Source organism: Gossypium hirsutum, chromosome A07 (genome assembly GCF_007990345.1).
Source record: "Gossypium hirsutum isolate 1008001.06 chromosome A07, Gossypium_hirsutum_v2.1, whole genome shotgun sequence".
NCBI classification, from domain to species: Eukaryota; Viridiplantae; Streptophyta; class Magnoliopsida; order Malvales; family Malvaceae; genus Gossypium; species Gossypium hirsutum.
The window spans coordinates 41,618,465-41,640,540 of record NC_053430.1 but is presented as its reverse complement, the minus strand read 5'-3'; the positions used below and the strand labels follow the sequence as shown (position 1 = coordinate 41,640,540).

At 33.0% G+C, this 22,076-nt stretch overlaps 1 protein-coding gene across 3 annotated transcripts; it reads left to right on the top strand.

Moving 5' to 3' along the window:
- The first annotated feature begins 13,605 nt into the window (after positions 1 to 13,605).
- On the top strand, positions 13,606 to 20,981 carry LOC107952744 (uncharacterized). Of its 3 annotated transcripts, none has more exons than XM_016887907.2 (13): positions 13,619 to 13,963; positions 15,144 to 15,296; positions 15,450 to 15,566; positions 15,655 to 15,739; positions 16,286 to 16,394; positions 16,489 to 16,556; positions 16,701 to 16,826; positions 16,911 to 17,980; positions 18,269 to 18,469; positions 18,566 to 18,626; positions 19,343 to 19,456; positions 20,438 to 20,551; positions 20,660 to 20,981. In XM_016887907.2, the coding sequence occupies exons 1-13, from the start codon at positions 13,893 to 13,895 to the stop codon at positions 20,756 to 20,758; spliced, it is 2,388 nt and encodes a 795-aa protein (XP_016743396.2). In that variant the 5' UTR covers positions 13,619 to 13,892; the 3' UTR covers positions 20,759 to 20,981. The 3 variants fall into 3 exon arrangements, with proteins under 3 accessions (XP_040974028.1, XP_016743396.2, XP_016743395.2); XM_016887906.2 differs by having other exon boundaries at positions 13,620 to 13,963; positions 15,141 to 15,296; XM_041118094.1 differs by lacking the exons at positions 20,438 to 20,551; positions 20,660 to 20,981 and having other exon boundaries at positions 13,606 to 13,963; positions 15,141 to 15,296; positions 18,363 to 18,469; positions 19,343 to 19,401.
- Positions 20,982 to 22,076: the final 1,095 nt, after the last annotated feature.

Below are 22,076 nucleotides of genomic sequence, written 5' to 3'. Positions count from 1 at the left end.
GTAGAGACATAAATGTATTTATTAGTAGAATGATACATTAGAATGGACCCAAGATGAATTAATTCTGAATCCATTTTTGAATTAATTCACTTATGATGTTCATGGTGTGATCTACCTAAATATTGAGTTAGTCATTGACCATGCGTATGCAACGCATGTGCTTTGATATAAGTGGAGGCCTATGCTCTAAATATGATCAAGCCTATAGCCGGTATGTTGGGTACATGACTTGTGTATAGCATGGCTTTACTAGCAACAGTGGAATTTATAGCTCAATTAAAGAGTTAATGATATCCTCTAATTGGCATTGTGTGGGTTGTTAAATATGGAACGTGGCCACGGGTTGCTTGTTCTCAAATGAGCAATTTATCACAATCATTTGTTGACAATAATGGTATTAATCATTAAGAAGACACAATGATGACAAATGAGATAAAATAGGATTGTATTGAGTGAACGGATTTAACTCTAAGGAATCAAGGATATCATATGAGGATAACACACATGATAAGGTAATTGGACAAAGCAGTTAGATGAATTGCTTTCGTAAAGAGTATACAATCAGGATTTTTCAACCATGGTACTTCTTGTAGACTGACTCCATGATTAAGTAATTGCTAATTATCGGAACGATGCTTCTAGACATAATTGCAGTTACTAAAGCCTAATTGTATATGTTTGATTGGTCTATCCGCTAGCTCAACAAAAGCTCGGTCGAATTGCATTTGAATCAAAATAAAATTCTATGACTTTGGGAATAATTTAATTGAGTCGATTTATTCGATGTGGAATTAAATTAGGTGGTCATGAGAATTGTTCAACTAGAGAATTTGATTAAAGAATTTTCTTGAAAAATTAATTTGGAAAATCTAAGTGATTTTTGGAAAAATTAATTTTGATCAAGTACAATTAAATTAATCAAATTAAATAAAATTAATATGATATTTTTAGAAATTAATTTTCAAGTTAGACAATTGACACAATGGGTAATTGAACTTGAAAATTAAACCTAAGATCGTAAATTGGGCCCGAAAGCCCAAAACCAAGACCAAGACCCAAAAATTGGTTGAATCGGGCCGATGGTCCAATCATGGCTAGATAGCATCAATCGGGTCATCACTGACTCGGACCAAACCGGCTTGGGGTGCCATAAGGGTGTCGCACCTGCATCACCGGACACAGTGGTACCAACGGCTGAGACGGTGGCGTCTCAGTTGCCGGCGACAATTGGTGTTTAGTGGTTGAGCAATGGAAAAGTTACACTCCTATTGGGACTATACCAAAGAATTTGATTTCAGATTAACTATTTCAAAAATAATATTATTTTATTAGTTTAATATTAAATTAAATTTAATACTTATCTTAGTAGTATTTTATTAATTTAATATTAAAGTGATTATCTTAATATTAAGTTTAATTTAATATTTATCCACAAGATAAACATTCTATTATTTTAATAAGATTTAATATTAAATGAAGATAAATTATTATATTAATTTAATATTAAAGTGATTAAATTTAATCATAGTTGAACTCTCTAAACTCTCCATATATGAAGAGAGTCTTGGGTCATTATTTTTCACACACTTGAATTTAAGTGAAAGTTGTAGAGAGAAAATTCTCTAAAGAGATTTTTTCATAAAATTTCTAGAGATATTTTTCTTATTTAAAACTTAACCCAAAAGTTTAGAGAAATTGTGAAATTGCCCTACTAGTAATTTTTGTGACAAATTTTCTGATTCGAAGCAAGTCCAGGCTTGACTGACGTGAGCTTGAGGGTAGCGAAGGAGACTACTCGATCAAAGCTATAATAGCCCTTTTTAGACAAATCGGAACAGTGGTTTCGGGACCACAAATCCAAAGTCTAAATATTTATTTTATTATTATTTTAATATCTTCAACATGATTGAATGATTGTGTGAAATTTTCGTTTAACAATTTTATTGTTTGATTGGTCAATTTGATAAAAAATGACTAAATCGCGTAAAGCGTAAAAGTGTTCTATTAGTTAAAGGTGTCTAACAGCTATAGAACCTTAAATTTAAAGTCCTTATATGGTAAATAGACCATTAATTAGATAGTGGATGATAATGACTTGGCATAATTGAAATTTTGAAATAATAAATAAGCTAATTTTGTCATTTAGTAATTAAAGGTTAATTAAATAAAACAAAAGCCATTAATTTCATTCATCTTCTTCCTTAGTCATTTTTAATATGAAGAATAGTCATTTTTAGGGCTTGATATTTGGCCAAGGTTTGTATGCTCAATTAGGTACGATTTTTGTCCCATTTTTAATGATTTTTGTGTTTTTGAGATCGTTGCAGCTTAGTCTAGCTAGCCCAGGGACTATTTTGCAAAACTGTTAAAGATTTTGAATGATTCCATTGATAAATACATGTGTATTTTGAAGTTCCTTGATAGATTATAAATGCTTGTTGATAGATATACAAGTTTTGTTAAGTGATTTTTAGTGAAAATGCAAAATAGGGATTAAATTGAGAAATGTTGAAACTTTGTGGTTGAAATGTGAAATAAATAAAAAAATATGGGCTGCTAGGGGTATAATGGTAATTCGGCTAAGTATGATTGTTTTGAAATTTGCATGAATTTGTGATTTTGTGTAATAAGGACTAAATTGTAAAAATGTGAAAGTTTAGAGGCTAATGTGTAAAATAGCTCAAATGTGTATTTTGGATTGAATTGAATAAATAGATGATTAAATGAATTGAATTTGATATTATATAGATCAAGAAAAATGAAATTTGGAATTAGATCGGGGAAAAGATAAAGTACTCGACTAATCGACTCGTTTCGTTGTTTCCACATTTGAGGTAAGTTCGTATATGATAAATTTCAATACAAATGTATTTCATATGCTTTGATATTGCATAAATTGCGAATACAAGACTATGGATATGACCAATAGTGATTTGACGACGATTCGACATTCGAAATCCCGATTGAACCTTAGGAATAGTTTAGGATGCTAGTGACATGTCATTAGGGAATAGATTGAGTTAGCTTCGGGACATGATATAGCACTTCGGGTGCGAGATATATTGATTTGGCTTCGGGCCATACATATCGACTGATTTGGCTTCGCCATGATATCAGTATTTCGAAGATAAGTACCTCGATTTGGCTACGGGCCATGGTATAGGTACTTATCGTGTGAAATCATTGAGTATTTGACTTCAATTCCGAATGGTTCAACGGGTAAATGAAAGATGAGAATGCGTATAAGATTGATACGAGATAGTACAGGTATGTGCATAAACTATTTTAGCATTGAATTGAAGAAATGATGATAAAAGTATATAATTTTGCAAATGAGTATTTAAAAGGTTTGTTAGCTAATGTAAGCTACATATTGGAGTATTCAAATTATTGAATTATGTTTATGTGATTGCATTAAGTTTATTTCTTACGAGCTTACTAAGCTTTATAGCTTACATCGTTTAATTTTCTATGTTTTATAGTGATTACAAAGATAGCTCGGATTCGGGGATTGTCGGAGATCGCTTCACACTATCCACCTATCTTTCGGTATCTATAAACTTGGTATTTTAAGTATATGGCATGAATAGGTATTTTGAGTCATTTTGAATATGGGTTGATAATGATTTTGGTTATAACTTGTTAATGAATTTGGTCATTTGAATTGATATTGTAAATGTTTATGTTTGGTCTGTAAATATAGCCATGAGATTTGGCTTAATTTGGTGGATTTTGGTTTTATGCATATATGTGTATATATGGTTGTTATGGTGAGCTCATGAATGGATATGTGAATGGCTTATATTATGAGACTTGTGGATATTGATATAGTAAATGTTAAATGGTTGATATTAGATTTGAATTGTGCTTGTAAATTGGTGCAAAATGATGAATGTTTGGTAAAGGCTTGGTTAGTTGATTTGTATATATGTTTTGGTATGTTTTGATTGAGTAAAACATAAGTTATAAGCATGTTGGTTGTTAGTATTGGAAATGGTATGATTTAGCCTTAATTTTGGCTAAATTAGGTGTTCATTTATGCTTTGAATTGGTGCCATTTAGGTTGTGTAGGTACATGCAAATTTGGGTGGCAAATTGGCTTGGTAAATGGCTTATTTTTGTCTACACGAGCAGAAACACGAGCGTGTGTCTCAGCTGTGTGTGACACATGGTTATGTTACACGGCCGTGTGTCCCCTGGTGTGGTTTTAGAAATCAAGTCTATGCTCCACCTCATACATGGGCGTATGACTCGGTCATTTGGCATAAGTTAGTATACCCTACAAGTTTGGCACAGCCTGGCACACGGGTGTATATAGCCATTTTTAGGCCACATGGGCTAGCCATACGGGCGTGTGTATTGGTCGTATGGCCTGATTCAGAGAGTTACATAGGATTGAACACGGGCTGGGACACGGCCATGTACTCCCATTTCGAATGTCCACACGACCTATGACACGGGTGTGTCTAGTGGCTGTGTGAGACACACGGCCTGGCCATACGGGCGTGTCTGACACACGGCCTAGCCACATGGGCGTGTGTCCCCTGTTTTGAGGAAAATTTTCTATGTTTCGTAAAAATTTCTTGAGTTATCAGTTTAGTCCCGAACCATTCCTAAATTATGTTTAAGGCCTCGAAGGCTCATTATAGAGACATTATGCTTGAGTTTGATTAATGTTCGCATGAAATGTGAATATATATGAGAATTATGTTTAAATGTGTTGTAAGTCCGGTAATTCTCTGTAACCCTATTTCGGTGTTGAATACAGGTGGGGGTGTTCAGAAGTGCTTATCCTAAATGAATCGGAAAGGTACAATTTTGATTAAGTGTTTATTACTTTAGATATCACAACCAAGATCTTATTTTGAAAAAAAAATTAAAACTCTCGTTTTTCCTTAAATTTATTTTCTGCTCCATTTTTCAAACTCGTTTTTTCAACAAAGGTCTTTTAAATAGATGAGAATTCAATCCTAACAATGACAAAATTGCCTTTAAAAGGCGTGTATTGACTTGGGTTGGTGTTGGACACAAGATTACTTCTCTTCAACATTTTTCACCCTGTTAGGCAGTGATGTCGTGACATCTAAGCTTCAGTGACGCGACACCCTCAACAGTGGCACACTTGTGGCTCTAGGGGTCCTCGATGTCACGACATCCTTAGTGGTGACCATGATTTCTTCACTTCACAACCTTTAATGATATCGTGATCTTAGAAGCTCGATGCCTCAACATTGGGATCAATATCGCGACATAACACCCTTAGTATCGTGACTCTCTTAACAGTTAGCTCTATGTTGATTTCTCGTTAAAGCCTTGCACCTTCGAGGAGAAGGAGCTCGGCGTCGCGACATCCTAGCATCAATGTCGCGACACCATTTTCAAATGAAGTTCTCCTCAAAGTTAATATATTTTCGTCTCCCTACACCAACTCAAACTCATCGTTGTTCTCCATGGCACCATTTTGCCAATTTGGGTCTCAAAATAAGTAAAATGAAGCAAAAATGAATATTCATAGTAAAAACTAAAGATCAACAAGAATACGGATAATACTTGTATATTACTTGAGAATAAGCTCCACGAGTGTTTTGGAAAGCCTAATTTGACGTATCAAATTACGACAGATCAGTTTACAACTAAGTGATTACAAATGAGGGGGACGCCTCTATTTATAGTTAACCTCCCCCCAAATCCAATGGTATAGATTGAATTACATCAACGACTGAGATTAGTGTCTATCTACAAGATGAGAGTCCTAAGAGATTTAAACTTCATACATTTTTATCCCTTAGGATTTACAATAATTACCTAAGAAACTTTAGTTTTACTAGAGTATTTCACTGGGCTACTAAGGCTTCAAGTAGATGGGCTTCTCTATATGTTTCATGAATCGGGCCAGTTCAAGTGGAGCAAATGAGCCCCATTTAATCATTTGTCCTCTATGGGAAGTTCTATACGCATTCTGTTGGGAAATGCGCTCATATTGTAGTAAACATGTAACTGTTTTCTATTTATTTGAATGGCGAATAAATAAATAAATTTAATTTCATATTTCACTATTAAGTCTTTTTTATTTTTGTCTTTTATATTTTGCATGCATAGCAAAATTGTGACAAGCAAATATTAGCTCATTGATTGTCGAAAGTTCAAACAAAAGATAAATGGTATTGTAAAGAACGTTTACATTGTGAGAAAGACAACTTACTTCAGCAGATAATCTAAATGAGCACGTAATCCCGTAAAAGAATCAAAGTGAGCATTTGATTCAAATACTGAGAAGGATTATTGTGTTGTCTACAATTCCAATTGGAGAGATGGCTAGCCTTGACTATTGGAGCAGTTAACTCCACAAGTAAAGACATATGTTTTCATTGGTAAAATGATACATTGGACTGGACCCAAGATGAATTAATTTTGAATTCGTTTGTGAATTAATTCATTTGTGACATTCATGGTGTGATTTACCTAAATCCTAAGCTAATCACTGACCATGCGTATGCAACTCATGTGCTTTTGATATAAGTGGAGGCTTATGCTCTAAAAATGATCGAGCACATAACCGGTATGTTGGGTACATGACTTGTGTATGTCATGGCTTTACTAGCAATAGTGGAATTCATAGATCAATTAAAGAGTTAATGATATCCTCTAATTGGCATTGTGTGGATTTATAAATATGGAACGTGGCCACGGGTTGCTTGTTCTCGAACGAGCAATTTAACACAGTCATTTGTTGACATTGATCATATTAATCATTAAAAAGACACAATGATGACAAATGAGATAAAATAGGATTCTATTGAGTGAACAGATTTTACTTAAATGAATCAAGGATATCATATGAGGGTAACACACATATGACGAAGTCATTGGACAAAGTAGTTGGATGAATTGTTTTCGTAAAGAGTATCTAATAAGGAGTATTCAATCATGGTACTTCTTGTAGACTGACTCTATGATTAAGTAATTACGAATTATTGGAAGATACTTCTGTACATAACTGCAATTACTAGAGCCTAATTGTATAAGTCTGATTGGCCCCTCCGCTAGCTCAACATAAGCTCGATCGGACTGCATTTGAATCACAAGAAAATTCTACGACTTTGGGAATAATTTAAATGAGTCGATTTATTTGATATGGAATTAAGTTAAGTGGTTGTAAGAATTATTCAACTAGAGAATTTGATTAAAGAATTTTATTGAAAAACTAATTTGGAAAATCTAAGTGATTTTTAGAAAAATTAATTTTGCTCAAAATTAATTTAATCAAATCAATTAAAATTAATATAATATTTTGGAAATTAATTTTCAAGTTAGACAATTGGCTCAATGGATAATTGAACTTGAAAATTGAACCTAAGATCGAAAATTGGACTCGGGGGCCCAAAATTGAGACCAAGACCCAAAAATTGGTCAAACTGAGCCCGATATGTAATGGCCTAAACTCAATGTTATCGGAATAGTGGTTTCGTAACCACAAATCCAATTTAAAGATAAATTTATTTCAATTTTTTTGCATGAAAATTGATATGATAGGAAAATCGTATGAAAATATTGATAAAAAATTTTTACCGATTTAGTGGTTAATTAGAAAATTAAATTATTGAAGAAATTGGGTAAAATAAGGTATCGGGACCTCTATCTCGTAAGACCGACTCAAAAATAATTTTATAAATATTTATGAAATGTTAGTAATGTGGTATTAAAATTTCGTTAGGAAATTTTAATGTTTGGATAGTTAATTAAATGAAAAGGACTAAATTGTAAAAGGTGTAAAAGTGGATGGGATGATTAAATAGCTTAAGTGTCTAATGAGAGATGATTTAAAAGGATATTAGACCCAAAATTTATTTGGGCTAGACGGCAAGGGCATGAAATCAGCAGGAAAATTGATAAATTAAGGGTAAAATTAGAATATTGCAAAATTAACTAAATAAAGCTAGGACTAAATAGGAAATATCTAGATTTCTCTTCATTTCTCTTCAATTCCAGCAGCCAAAAACGCCATAGGAGGGTTCTATAAGCTGGTATTCCATAATTTTTGCACCAAGTGAGTTAATCCTTGCCTTTTTCTTGTAATTTTTGTGTTTCTAAGACTTTTACAACTAGGTCCTACTATTAAATTCATTAGTTTTTTATTTCACAGATGAAATTGAAAGTCACCATGGTTGAGTTCTATAAGTTTATGATGAAATAGAACAAAATTAAAGCTTTAATTTGTTTATGAGATGATTTTATTAGGTAATTTCAATAGAAATTGATTTTTAGGACCTAATTGTGAAAATGTTTGGAATTAAAGTCTATTGCTGAAATTTTGATTCCTAAAGGTTGTAAACTAGTTTAAGGTGATATAATAAAGTGTTAATTGAGAAAAATCAGCTCAATTGAGAGGCTAATTGAGTAAGGATGAAATTGTTATTTATTAAAAGCTTAAGGGAAAAATGGTAATAAACAGCTTGCACTTAAACAATATTGGACAGCAGCAGTAGACTAACTTTGAAAAATCACCATAAATTTTAGGAATCGAATTAGAAGATGAAAAAAATATGAAATTAAAGCTTATTGAATCTAGTTTCTCATAGAAGAAACGGTGTAAGCAATGGATCTGTAAATCATGAGATATAATGAATTTTGTGAGTCAAGGTCAGAATGAATAAAAGTTCCCCTGTTCTGACTTTGAAAAATCATAAAAAATTGAATAAACATAATTAGGGGATTAAATTTATATTTATAGAATTCTGAATGAGTCTATTTTCAAAAGAAACAAACAAGAACATCATTCGAATTCTGTATGAAGAGATAATTAATTTTTAGTGAAGAAGGGTTAGAACTGTCAGACAGCAGAACAAGGGTGACTTTAAAGAATAAACTGTACTTATTGGCTAAACCAAAAATTCTGAAAATTTTATGGTAAGAAGATATATGAGTCTAGTTTCAGGTAAAATTAACATATCTTAATTTAGAGTTCTGTACCTCGAGTTATAAATAATTTAGTGACTATGACTCAAATAGACAACTTTGAATAAACTATAAATAATAATGAAATTATAAAAATTGTTGCATATGAACATGAAATGTATTAAATTGATAATTAAATTTATTTATTTAGATCCAGAAGATTCAAATACGAAGCTAGATCGAGGAAAGGAAAAAGTTCAGGATTAGTAGATTTTTGTACACGAACAAGTATCAAGGTAAGTTCATGTAACTTGAATTATATTCTTAAATGCTTGAAATGTATGTTATTGATGTGAATATGATTTGAAAGTTCATTGTATGAAAATTTATGGAACATTGATATATTTGATAAAAAGGGGAAGAAATCTCGGTTGAATGAAAGGAAATTTCGATGGATCTCTGAAAAGGAATTGACGGTAAAAAGGATCTAGCCCGAACGGGTGATCCTATCCTGACATAGCCCTCCCAAAGAATATGTGGAAAATGGATTTAGCCCGGAAGAGTAATTCGAATTAGGGTCTGAATTTAGCCTGGACTGGTAATTCAGATCCAAGCTTATTAGAGTAATTGTCGTTGCAGGGGATTTAGCCTGGACTGGTAATCCCGACAATACTCTATGAGTTTATATTACAAGGGATTTAACCTGGACTGGTAATCCCGCTGTAAGGATAAGGTTCGCGGGAGTGTGCTCTCTGAAATGGAAATGTGCACACATGAATATGATTTGACGACCCGGAATTGTACATTAAAAGTGTACCTCTGAAAAAAATCCATCGAAATTCCGATAAATTCAACGGGATAAATATGGAAAAATAACAAGGAAATGGAAATCATGGTGTTGATGAGCTCATCAATCATAGTACATATTATTGGTACATGGAAATTATTGTAATAACTTGAATGTTGAGTTTGAGCATGTTAGGGTAATAATGCATTGAATGGATATATGAATGTTTATTGTATTGTATTGAAAATATTAGGTAAGTATAATTCTTGTTACATGAGCTTACTAAGCACAAAGTGCTTACCCTGTTTCCTTTTCCCCTGTTTTGTAGTGTTAAGAGCTCGGAGGTCGGATTTGGTCGGAGACACATCACACTATCAACCTCAGGATTTCGGTATATAAAGAAGCTTTATTTTGGAAATCAATGGCATGTATAAGCTAATAAAGTAAATGATTCTGTGAAATGAATGTAAGGTCAGCCAATGGTATGACTAACAAATCTTGGTTTTGGTATGCGATGATGTTATCTTATAAATATGCGTGAATATATATGCGATAACCTATCTTGAAAATATGTTGAATTGGGTTGGTTGATGTGGATTATTTTTGGTTTAAAATTTCAGGAAAGGTTAGATATTTATAAAAAGGGCTATATTGGAAAAAACAATTAACTCGTAAACTCCGGTAATACCTCGTACCCTATTCCTGCAATGAATACGGGTAGGGGGTATTACACGGTATGTGAAACTAGGCCGATAGTCCGACCGATGGCTAGATCAGACTGGTCGGGTCATCATTGACTCGAATCAAACTGGCTCGGGGTGCCATAAGGGTTTCACAATAACATCATCGGACAAGGCGATGCCGGTGGCTGCGACGGCAACATCTTGGTGGCCGGTGGCTGTTGGTCTTCGGTGGTTGAGTTGAAGAGTTACACTCCTACTGAGACTCTATCAGAGAATTTGATTTCAGATTAATTATTCCAAAAATAGTATTATTTTAATAGTTTAATATTAAATTTAATTTAAGACTTATCTTAATAGTATTTTATTAATTTAATATTAAAGTGATTATCTTAATATTAAATTTATTTAATGTTTATCTTGTAGATAAACATTCTATTATTTTTATAAGATTTAGTATTAAATTTAATCTAATATTTAATCTAATATTATTTTTACAAGATAAATATTAGATTAAATTTAATATTAAAGTGATTAAGTTTAATCATTGTTGAACTCTCTAAAATCTCCCTGTATAAAGAGAGTATTGGGTCACTATTTTTCATACACTTGAATTCAAGAGAAAGTTGTAGAGAGAAAATTCTCTAAAAAGATTATTCTAGAAAATTTCTATAGATATTTTTCTGATTTACAGCTTGACCCAAAAGTTTAGAAATTGCAAAATTATTCCACTGGTAATTTTTGTGAAAAATTTTTTGATTCGAAAAGAGCCCACACTCGCCAAACATGAGCTTGAGGATAGCGGAGAAGACTACTCGGTCGAGGTGCTAATCCTAGACAAATTGAAAAGGTACAATGATTAAGTATTTATTAATTTAGATATCACAACCAATATCTTGTTTTGGAAAAAAATTTAAAATCCTGGTTTTTCTCTAAATTTATTTTCCGTTACGTTTTCCAAACTCGTTTTTCCAACACATTCATCATGAGCTTTGATCCGCTGCCCGTGACACCAACATGTCAATACATATTTGGCATGTTTAGTTTTATTTGAACTTTAGAATCAAATTTGATATTGACTAATATGATTTTATGGATGACATTATATAACTAGTTTTTTTTAGTACAAAACTTCGTTAACTATATTTTAATTAAACATGTTTTTGGATAAAAAATTGTGTTTCAAACTTAGATTGATATGTTTGTTTCGTGCATATACTCTTGAGGCATGTTTGGATATGTTTAGGTTTATTTTGAAGCATGTTAGAATGATTTGAAATGGTATTTTCTACATTTCTAGCTCAAATCTTGAAACCATGATGAATAAGTTTCAAGACTTATTCAAAATTTGGTCTTTTTCTACAAATCAAATGAACAAGTATTGGTACTTGGTCATTAGGTATCGAGACTTGTAGGGGTATGCATTTTTCGCTTTCAACTAATTTAACTAATTGAATCGAAGTGTTTGGTTAATTAGTTGGTCATTGAATCCAATTTTTTTTTAAATCGAGCTAATGTTTGAATCAATCAGGCCACCAATTCGCCTGTTCGATTGGTTCAACTAGTTCGATTGAAAAAATATATTAAAAATTTTAAAAATAAAAAAAAATCTAATTCAATCTATTTTTTTCTCGATTCAATTGATCCATTTCGATTCTGGGTCAATCAGTTCAAAACCCCTCTCTAGATTGGTACCGCAATTGATTCATGGTCCAATCAATCTAATCGGCTCGTGTAGTTTGGTACAAACAACATTGATCGAATCTAATTCGGTCAAGGATTAGTTAAAGTTTTTTTTTTTTTTTGCTTATCAGTGAATTCGGTTTGAAATTGAATAATGAATCACATAATTCGATTAACTGAAATTATTAATAATATATTATAGATATGATATATTAAATATGTCTAATACATTATGTAAGCCCAAAATATAAAAATTAATGGATTTATATATATTTAAACTAAAAGAATAAAAAAATTAAAGAGGGAGAGAGAATGAAAGAAACCTAACTTAAGCAAATAATTCGTGCTAGGCAACTTAAGCATTTGTTTGTTTGTTTTTGTTTTCAAAGCAAAGTCTAAATGCTGGGGGGCACCGCTCGACCATCTTCTTCACCCTTCAATTTATCCTTTTTTTTCCCTTTCATTTCATCACTCGACAATTTTTAATCTAGTGTTTGTGTAAGCATTGAAGAGGTCACTAGCTATGTTTTTAATCTACCGTTTGTTATTATGATTTTAATTTAGTATTTTATCGTGTTATTTGTTGTTTTTTGATTTTATTCATATTTGAATTAAAAACAAAGAAAAAGGACATTACAATTGCTTTTATTTTCATGTTTGAACGTAGGAAAAAACATGTAAAAATTTTGGTTAATCGGTCGAGTTAACTAAAATTATTTCGTTCGGTTAATAAGCTTTTAAAAAAAATTTAATTTTGTTAAAGGTTAAAGATTTTAAAATTTCAGTTAATTCGATTAATGGTAATTCGATTAAGGTATTAACTAAATCGACCGTTTGAACACCTCTAGGGACTTGACTCAAAGTATCTAGACTTGCACATCAAGTCTCGAGAGTGGGCAAATGGTTTCAAATTTCATGATTCAGGGGCTACCAAGTCTCGAGTTTTACAGCTCTATTTTGTTTTTTTGGGCCCGAATGCTATTCTTAAGCTCGTTTTTGTTGAGTTATTATTTGATTATCATCAATCATCTTCGAATTAATGTTTTAATCTAGTTAAATTTATATTTTAATTATACATGACAAATGTTTCATTTTGAACTTGTTTGGAATTATTTTGAGAATCAACGTGACATCTTATATTTCGTTTCACCATTAAATTTGAATGCAGGGTGTTACCTAAAAGGAAAATTTTTTATTCTAACCCATTAAAATTTGAAAACCTATAAATTAATAATAATAAATTCACATTTTAATCCTAAAATGATAAAATTGTTATTTAAAAATTATAAAATTATAAGTGTACAATAAAAAAAATCACATTTTTACTCATAAAAGAATATTTTAATTTGGTCCCTTCAAAAATATTTCCCGACTTCGCCTGATTATTATTTTAACGTTGAGGTGGGAGGGCATCTCAGATGAGATGCATACCCCGGACCTCTCGTCAACTTTAGAAACCAGCGCACGTGAAAATGATATTGTCGGTAAAACGGTAAAAACAAACAAATTAATAAAAATAGACAAGGAAAACGTTGAGGTGAAAGTGAAACTTAACCCATTTTACCTCACATGGACTCATTTTTAACCCCTCTCTCTGTCTGTCCTGAGCTCCCTCTTCCTTTCCCTCTTTAGGTTTTATCACCATTTCAATCTTCTCCAATTCACATAGCGGAAAAGTGATTTAGTTCGTACTTTCCATTGAGATCTCGTAAGAGATAAAGGAGAAAACGAGAATTCTCCACCAAATCCCAACTTCAAACACCTTAATTGCTACGATTTTGTTTGAAGAAAGAATAATTAAGGGGAAAAATATGCCTAGATTGTTATGACTTTCGTTTTGTTGGAAAATGACCGGACATACCTGGCCGCACGATCGAGCTTCCTTCCGATATCAACCCTCCAGCAATCGTCGTCGCAGGTCGGAGTAGAAACTGATTTTATTATTTAATAGTATCCTCTCTTTTTTTCATCTTCTTTTTCGCGTTTGTGTTGTTTTGGATCACTAAGAAAGTCTAGAATTCTAGAATTCGGTTTTAGCTAAATCCTATTACGTAGCTTGAATTGACCTAATTATGGATCACTTATTTCATAGATTTCGTGTTTGTACGTTACTTTTTGCTTCTATTAATCGTCGACGCAGGTCGGAATTGAAACTGAATTTAGATTGTTGAATTTTATATTTTCATTTTTTTTTTCAAATTTTGCTTGTGTTGTCTTGGGTCACCAAGAAAGCTTAGAATTCTAGATTTTTGGTTTTAGCTAAATCCTATTCCGTAGCTTGGTTTGATCTAATTTTGCATAATTTTATTTTTTTGGTATATTTCTTGCTTACACCTTACTAAATGCTTCTGTATAGAGGTTATGCCTTTGTTAATATGTTCAATTCTTAGGAAATCTAATTAGATTGATCTGGTTGCTTGGAGATGTTATGTTGTTTGTGATTTTACGTTTTCTTGGTGCTCAATTGCTTTATTCATGTATTTTAAAATATATTGCTCAACTGATTGGCGTTGCCTTTGATTGAAGGCAACAATAAAGTCAACTTTTACTTTATACGGATTTTAAGTTATTGTCATTTTCTCAAATTATTTATGCTATGTTTATGAATATGAATTTGAAGACTTGGATTTGGATTTATTTGCTATATAAATTCTTAGAAAGATATGCATGCATTGTATGTAAATTAGTCGAATTCAATATGATTATATATTTCAAAGGAATAAAGCTTGAATTTAATTTCAAAAATATCTATAGGTATTTCAAATTCACTACTAAATAGGCATCTAGCAAGTCAGTGAATTGAAATAATTTTACTCTCACTATTTTTAAAACCTAAGTCCATCTTTCAAAATGAATGTTCTCAAACACCACCTTAAGTTTTCTACACTTTCACTTGCCACATTTCATCTATTTTAATTTCAAGTGGATTTGTTAGCATGCAAATCTTATTTCTTAGTGTTGTGTTCATGTAACTAGGGTTTATTGAGAAATAATTATTTTAAACTTGTAAAGGATCATGAAGCTTATTAAGTTTTTAGTTTTTGTTTATATGAATATCTTGCTTAAATGCAGTTCTGTTTTATTTTCCTTTTCAGCAGTAAAAATATATTACATCTGTTAGGGAAGAGAGAAGTCTCTCCTAGAACAAAATATGTACCAAAGAAGCAGTGGGGAGAAGCACCTAAACGAATTGTCTATTCTTCACCTTGGACTGAACCCATTAGAGATGCCAGACGTGGTATTCTGTCATGGTACTTGACTCTTCAACTGTATTTGTTTTTTTTTTTCTATTTTTCATTTCTTGTGCAAGGGTAGCATGTCTTTTTTGAAAATCAATTTTCTGTTTTATTTTATCCTGACAAGCCATTCATAATCATTGTTGTTACTATTCTTTTCTTTTATAGGGCTGAGGAAGAGTCTTTGCTGCATTTATCAGGCAAATATTGTCCTCTGGTACCTCCTCCAAGGTCAACAATTGCAGCAGCTTTTAGTCCTGATGGAAGAACACTTGCTTCTACCCAGTAAGTTGTACTTGTGTGAATGTTCTCCTTTTCTTCACCAGATTTCATGGCTTGGCTTGTAGTATTTTCTTCGTCTTTTTACTTGTAGTGGTGATCACACTGTGAAGATTATTGATTATCAAAAGGGAAAGTGCTTAAAGGTCTTGAGTGGTCATCGGAGAACACCTTGGGTGGTGAGTACATTTTTACTTATTGTGCAAGTTAGGATTTGGTAATCCCTGATTGACTTTGCTGTTCTAAAATGTAACTTTCTTGTTAGATAATTTTTGTGGTATCTTATGGTAATCCTTACTGAAAATGATAATTCTAGAAGGCAATTTGTTAAAAGGCACAATGCCTGTTGTTTCTTTAAGGCAAAGAGAATAACATAAGTGCAACGTCTTCTATTAATTTGGTTGCTATGTTACCAACCTTCTTTTACCCTGCCTCCTTAAATTGTCTGGGAGCTTTCTTCATGGGATAAGTGGTGGCTACTAGTTGAAGGCCTCAGGTGGCTTTGATTCCTGATGGCATCTGGTTTGCTATGAGGCCTAAGGTTTAAATGTTTAAGCTTTTACTTGAAAACCACGTAGCTTGACTTAGAGCAGGGTCTAGATGAGCTTAGGTTAGGTAAATTTAAAGCAGTTATAGTTTAGTATGCAGTTTATGAATTATTATGCTTTGATAAAACAAAAGAGTTATATAGCGTTGTTGTATAAATCCTAATGGAGCTTTTACAGGTTAGATTTCACCCAGTGCATCCAGAAATTCTTGCAAGTGGGAGCTTGGATCATGAAGTTCGTTTGTGGGATGCAAAGACTGCAGAGTGTTTAGGATCTCGTGATTTCTGTACTTCCCACTCCAACAATTTTTTTGTGATTTTAGAAGTGTTGTTCTTAAACTTATTATGTACATGTGTTCTTGCCCACTTTTACACTTGCAGATCGTCCAATTGCTTCCCTTGCTTTTCATGCAGAAGGAGAACTTCTTGCAGTTGCATGTGGTCACAAGGTGTTGATGTTGAATATTGCCTGTGATCTTGTCATATAATGCCTTTATGCTTGAAATTCTTATCTCCGCCTGCATTATATCCTTAAGCTTGTGAAGCATGATTATGTGGGTCTCACAGCATTTACGTTTTGTATCATGTTTCAGTTGTACATATGGGACTACAATAAGAATGGAGAGGGTTCGTCACCAGCCATTATATTGAAGACACGACGATCTCTACGAGCTGTACACTTTCACCCACATGCTGCTCCATTTCTCTTGACTGCTGAGGTAAATTCTCCAATGTTTTTTTCCCTTTTTTTGATTTTTTTATTTCATCTATCGTATGGATTACATTATTGGACTGATATGCAGGTGAATGATCTTGACTCTTCAGATTCTTCAATGACAAAAGCAACATCGCAGGGCTACTTCCATCATCATCCTCCTGCAGTTTTTGTGACATGTGGTCAATCTAGTGATCAGGTCGGTTTGGCTGCTGATCCCTCCCTGATGTCATTGCCTTGCATGATTGTGCCTTCATTTTCCATAGATGGTTCGAGAATGGATTTGCAGTATGTTAGTAGGCTTGTTGGGTCATCTGGTACGCAGGCTGGGCATTCTCCTCCAATGCAATTTCAAACAGATACAACAATGGGAGAACAGTATAATAGCACAGCATCTCCCATGGAGGCAGTTCCTCCAATTCCTTCTCACTTGTATTCTGGTTCAGAGAATCTTGTAAATACCTCAGTTGCTTTTAGGATGGAAACTGGTGCAGCCGAACCCTCTTTCAATGCTATGGTTACTGATGAAATTCAGCCTATAAGGGAAACTGAGGAACCTAACTCTACTAACCGCAGTAGTTATAGTAGTGCACAGAGGGGAGTGCCTAGACATGTTTCTGATCGACAAGATGCCAGGGAATTTCGGCCACTTCTGCAATTTTTACCCTTGCGAGCTATATGTTGGGAGCTTCCATTTCTGCAAGGGTGGGTAATGGGTCAACAAACAACTTTTCCCTCTATGCGTCCTCATAGTGACACTGGTCACGAAAATTTAACTCAATACACAGGGTCTTCCTCGATATTGCAGCCTTTGGTCGGTAATGTGGAGGCTGCCGCATCTTCTTTGGGAATATCCAACAGTATTAGCCAATCCGGGGTTTTTGGAAGAATTGGATTGCAAAATATTACACGGTCTCGCTTAGTTTCTGAAACTGGTGAAGTTCCTGTGCCTAGCAATTCTCTGCATGATGGCACTGATGCTGAACGAATTATAAGTCGACTCCAATCTGAACTTGCCACATCAATGGCTGTAGCTGCGGCTGCCGAGTTGCCTTGCACGGTGAAGCTTAAAGTGTGGTCGTATGATATAGAAAATCCTTGTGCACTACTAAATGTTGGCAAATGCCGCTTAACCATACCACATGCTGTCCTTTGTAGGTAATCATCTTTTATTTGTTCCTACAGTTTGATGCTCTTAAATTTGCCTTTGTCATTAAACACTGCTTTGTCTCTAAGAGCTAATTTATTTTACTTGGTATGCATTCATCTCTTATACATCTCTCTATGCACAAGACATTGCAAATTTCCTTTTTATTTGTTCAATATTGTTTCATCACAAAAAGACTTGGCTTTCTTAAATTTGTGGTTGTCCTCTAATATTGTATTTCATTAGCATGTCATCCTGTTTATGTTATGGCAATTCGTGGCTGCATTATGTGTTCGCAGTGAAATGGGTGCACATTTTTCACCTTGTGGGAAATTTTTAGCTGCTTGTGTTGCTTGTGTGCTTCCTCATTCGGAAGCTGATCCTCGATTACAGGCATTGGTCCATCAAGATGGTGGGGCTGGAACATCCCCAACTCGACATCCAATCTCAGCACACCAAGTCGTATATGAGCTTCGGATATATTCTCTTGAGAAGGCAACGTAAAGTTCATTCCTTTTGTGCTCTAGTACATATTGTTTTAGTGATATTTGGTGGATGGTTATCTTATCCATGCAATGTTCTTTGAAACAATGCAGCTTTGGTTCAGTGCTTGTTTCGCGAGCAATTAGAGCTGCACATTCTTTGACATCAATTCAGGTCAGTTGCTTGTAATTGATAATCTTAAAGCTTGCTACAGAAGGTACCAGTACTGAATGTTAGCCACAAAAAATAACCACAATGAAATATCTCCTCCTCCCCTCAACAACCCAATTCCAACATATTAATCAACAAAGAGAACTCCTCAAGGATGTGAAACTGTTTTAGTCATCGTAATTTTGGTATTGATGCTCATTCCCCAGTTTATGCTAAGTTCTGGAATTCCTCTTTTTTTGCCTGATGCCTTCACATCGAACTCCCAACAGTTTTTCAATTCATTATTGGAAGACATAATTTACTTTATATTTTACCAAGAGAATTGCTTCGTTCCTTGGATGCTTAAAGTTGTTCCAATCATGGTTCATATTGCGTAGTCAGCTATGACCAAACCAAAAATGTCATGGGCAACATGATTTGGCCATTGGAATCTGTTTGTTCCTACCTTTTCTTTTGTATTGATGGTATAATATATCTGTTAGAATATCAGTACTGGCTGTTGCTCCAGTTAGTATGTGATTAATTTGTTTAAATATTATTTTTCCTTATTTTAATTTCTGTTGTTACTAATGCTTAAATTTCTTACATGCCATTTGTATAAATGAATGGAATTAGAGGTATTGTATTGGCCTTCTGGCCGAAAAAAAAGGAGTTACTGTATTGGCCTAGAATAGGGGCATAAATGTTTCTGATTTCTGTATTTAATGTCACGCATGCAGTTCTCACCGACTTCTGAGCACATATTACTTGCCTATGGTCGGCGTCATGGTTCTCTTCTTAAAAGCATCATAATTGACGGGAAAACAACGTCTCCTATATACACAGTACTAGAGGTAGAAGTTCCTCTTAAGTTATTCTATATTTTCTGCATATTATGAATGTCTTTTGTCCCTCTGCCAACAGTTTTCTCTTCTCTGCTTCTCTATTTCAATCTGGAATATATTTATTGATAGAATCTGTTGGATTGCTCTAAGTAAGGTAACGTGGAAAATTCAGTTGTAAATGATTTATTATATTTCAAGCAATGTTATGATATCTGACATGGGCTTTGTCCAAATTCACAATATTTGGATTATTGAGAAGTTAGTTGACTAAAGCTGTACGATTCATTTGCTCTTCAAGATATAATCATTTTTTGGTACTGTTTTTTTAAGACCCTAATTGTTAGTTGAAGATGTTTATATACTGAAATCTCAAAACTGAATTTCAAGTTACAAAAAAGGGTTGACACAGTAAATCTTATAGTCTGAATGTCTGATATTATATTAACTTCCAACTGTTTAGAAATGAACTGTATCACATCAACTATTCATGGATGTGGGTCCTGTGTGGGCCTACGTTATGGTTGTTCAACTTCCATTTCTTTATTCAATTACTTTTAGGAAGTATGGTCCTTATGGACACCAACTTTCATTATACATCTTATATGACCCTTTTTATATTAAGATTTGCTTTCAACTTTGCCTATTCTTTCCAATGTTTGGCTTGATCTTAGTTTGAACCTATTTTTGATCAATCTACTGTTGATTGAATTTTATAATTAGATCAAATTTCACTTGGTATAAATCAATGTGAATGTATTTATCCATATAAAACTGTTTTACTGGAGTTAATGTTGTTTTGATCTTATAACCGATAATTTGTTTGGGTGAAGAGGGGAGCAGAAGGATTTTACTTGTTGCTTGTAATGCGTTTAATCTTACATGCATTGTACTGCCAACTAGTTGATATAATGCTTTTCGAAACATCATCTTTCTTTTCTGAGTTTACAATGTTGGGAATCTGGCATAACAGTGTGTTGTTTCGTCCATCAGGTATATAGAGTTTCGGATATGGAACTTGTGAGGGTACTTCCTAGCGCAGAGGATGAGGTAAATGTTGCATGCTTTCATCCTTTCCCTGGAGGAGGTCTTGTGTATGGAACCAAGGTTGGTGTATCTAAATAAATAACTGGTGTTTTATTTGCCTACAATATTCTTGAACCACAAACCTAGTAAGATCATTAGTCCATTAACAAAGATTGCTACTAAACGCAGGAAGGGAGACTGAGAGTGCTTCAGTACGATGGTGCTCGAGACACCAATCACAACACATCAAATTACTTCTCTGTAGAAAACACGGCCAGAGTAGAATAGCAAGAGTAAGGTTTAAGTTATTCTTCCTTCTTGTGGTATGCCAAATCCGATGACCATTTTTCAGAAGAAAACATGGCTGCCATAGAATAGCAAGGTCGTCCTTATTGTGGTATTCAGGATCTGATTAACCATTTTGGAATTAAAATGCCACTATCCACTGATATTGCTGCATTGTAACAACAGATTACCCATTTTATCCAGATGCTGGCTGGGCTTTTAACTATTTGAAGTTATTTGAGTTTACAAATCAATTTCTTATAACTTCTAAATTGCAAAAAAAAAAAAAAATCCCAAAGTTATTGGTGTAGCATATATATATATATATATATATATATTTGTTTATTATGGGAATAGAGAGAGAGAGTTGATGTTTCAATTGTGATACTAAGTCATCAAGATGCATTGAATTAATAAGGTAATGTTATTGTTTATTGATTGTTGATGTTTCAAATTCAATATTTGATAACGTGAGATGGAATATAGATCCGAAAGATATAAAATGATTTGATCCATCTTAAAAGGTGAAAGTCAAACTCTTGATGGGTTTATTGGGCGCAGATTTTCAAACAACTATTTTAATTCATGTCTTAGGGTTTCTCCATGATAATTGCATATGGTATTCTGGTAAAGTACAGCTAAGAAACAATATTAATGAGCTCCACTCTTTTGCACCAAATAATTTTGTTCTTCTATCATTTTAATGAATCATTTGGGTAGGCTATGTTACAACTTATTACTACGTGGGTTTTGTTTAGTTATTCGGGTATTATATTAGTTGATTTTATATATCATTGTAGTTGATTGGACACATATTTAGTATTTTTAAATAAATTAATAAATTAAATAATAATTAATTTATAGCATGTATTCGTGAATATATATATATTTATAAATGAGGTTTTAGTTCTTCAAATATAATAAGGCAAAAAGAATGCATTTTATTTAGTAGATGTCTCGTAGACTTGTGACACTAACTCAATTATGGGATTTAAAGTATAATATAAATATTCACAAAAAAATATAATTTAAATAACAATCACCTTTTTTTTTTTGACTTGAAATAAATATTAAAATCACATAAATTTTGATTTAATTTATAATGTGGTTCATAAACTTTAATTATTTTATAATTATACATATAAAATTATATTTTAATTTAATTTTAACAAATCACTAATATTACTCTCCACGAAGCAACATTTTACATTTAAATATTATCAACGGCAAAGCTATAGGATCAATTGACCCATAGAAAATTTTTAAAAAAATTATTTCATATAAAAATAATTTATGTATCATCCTTCTCCATAGAATCTTA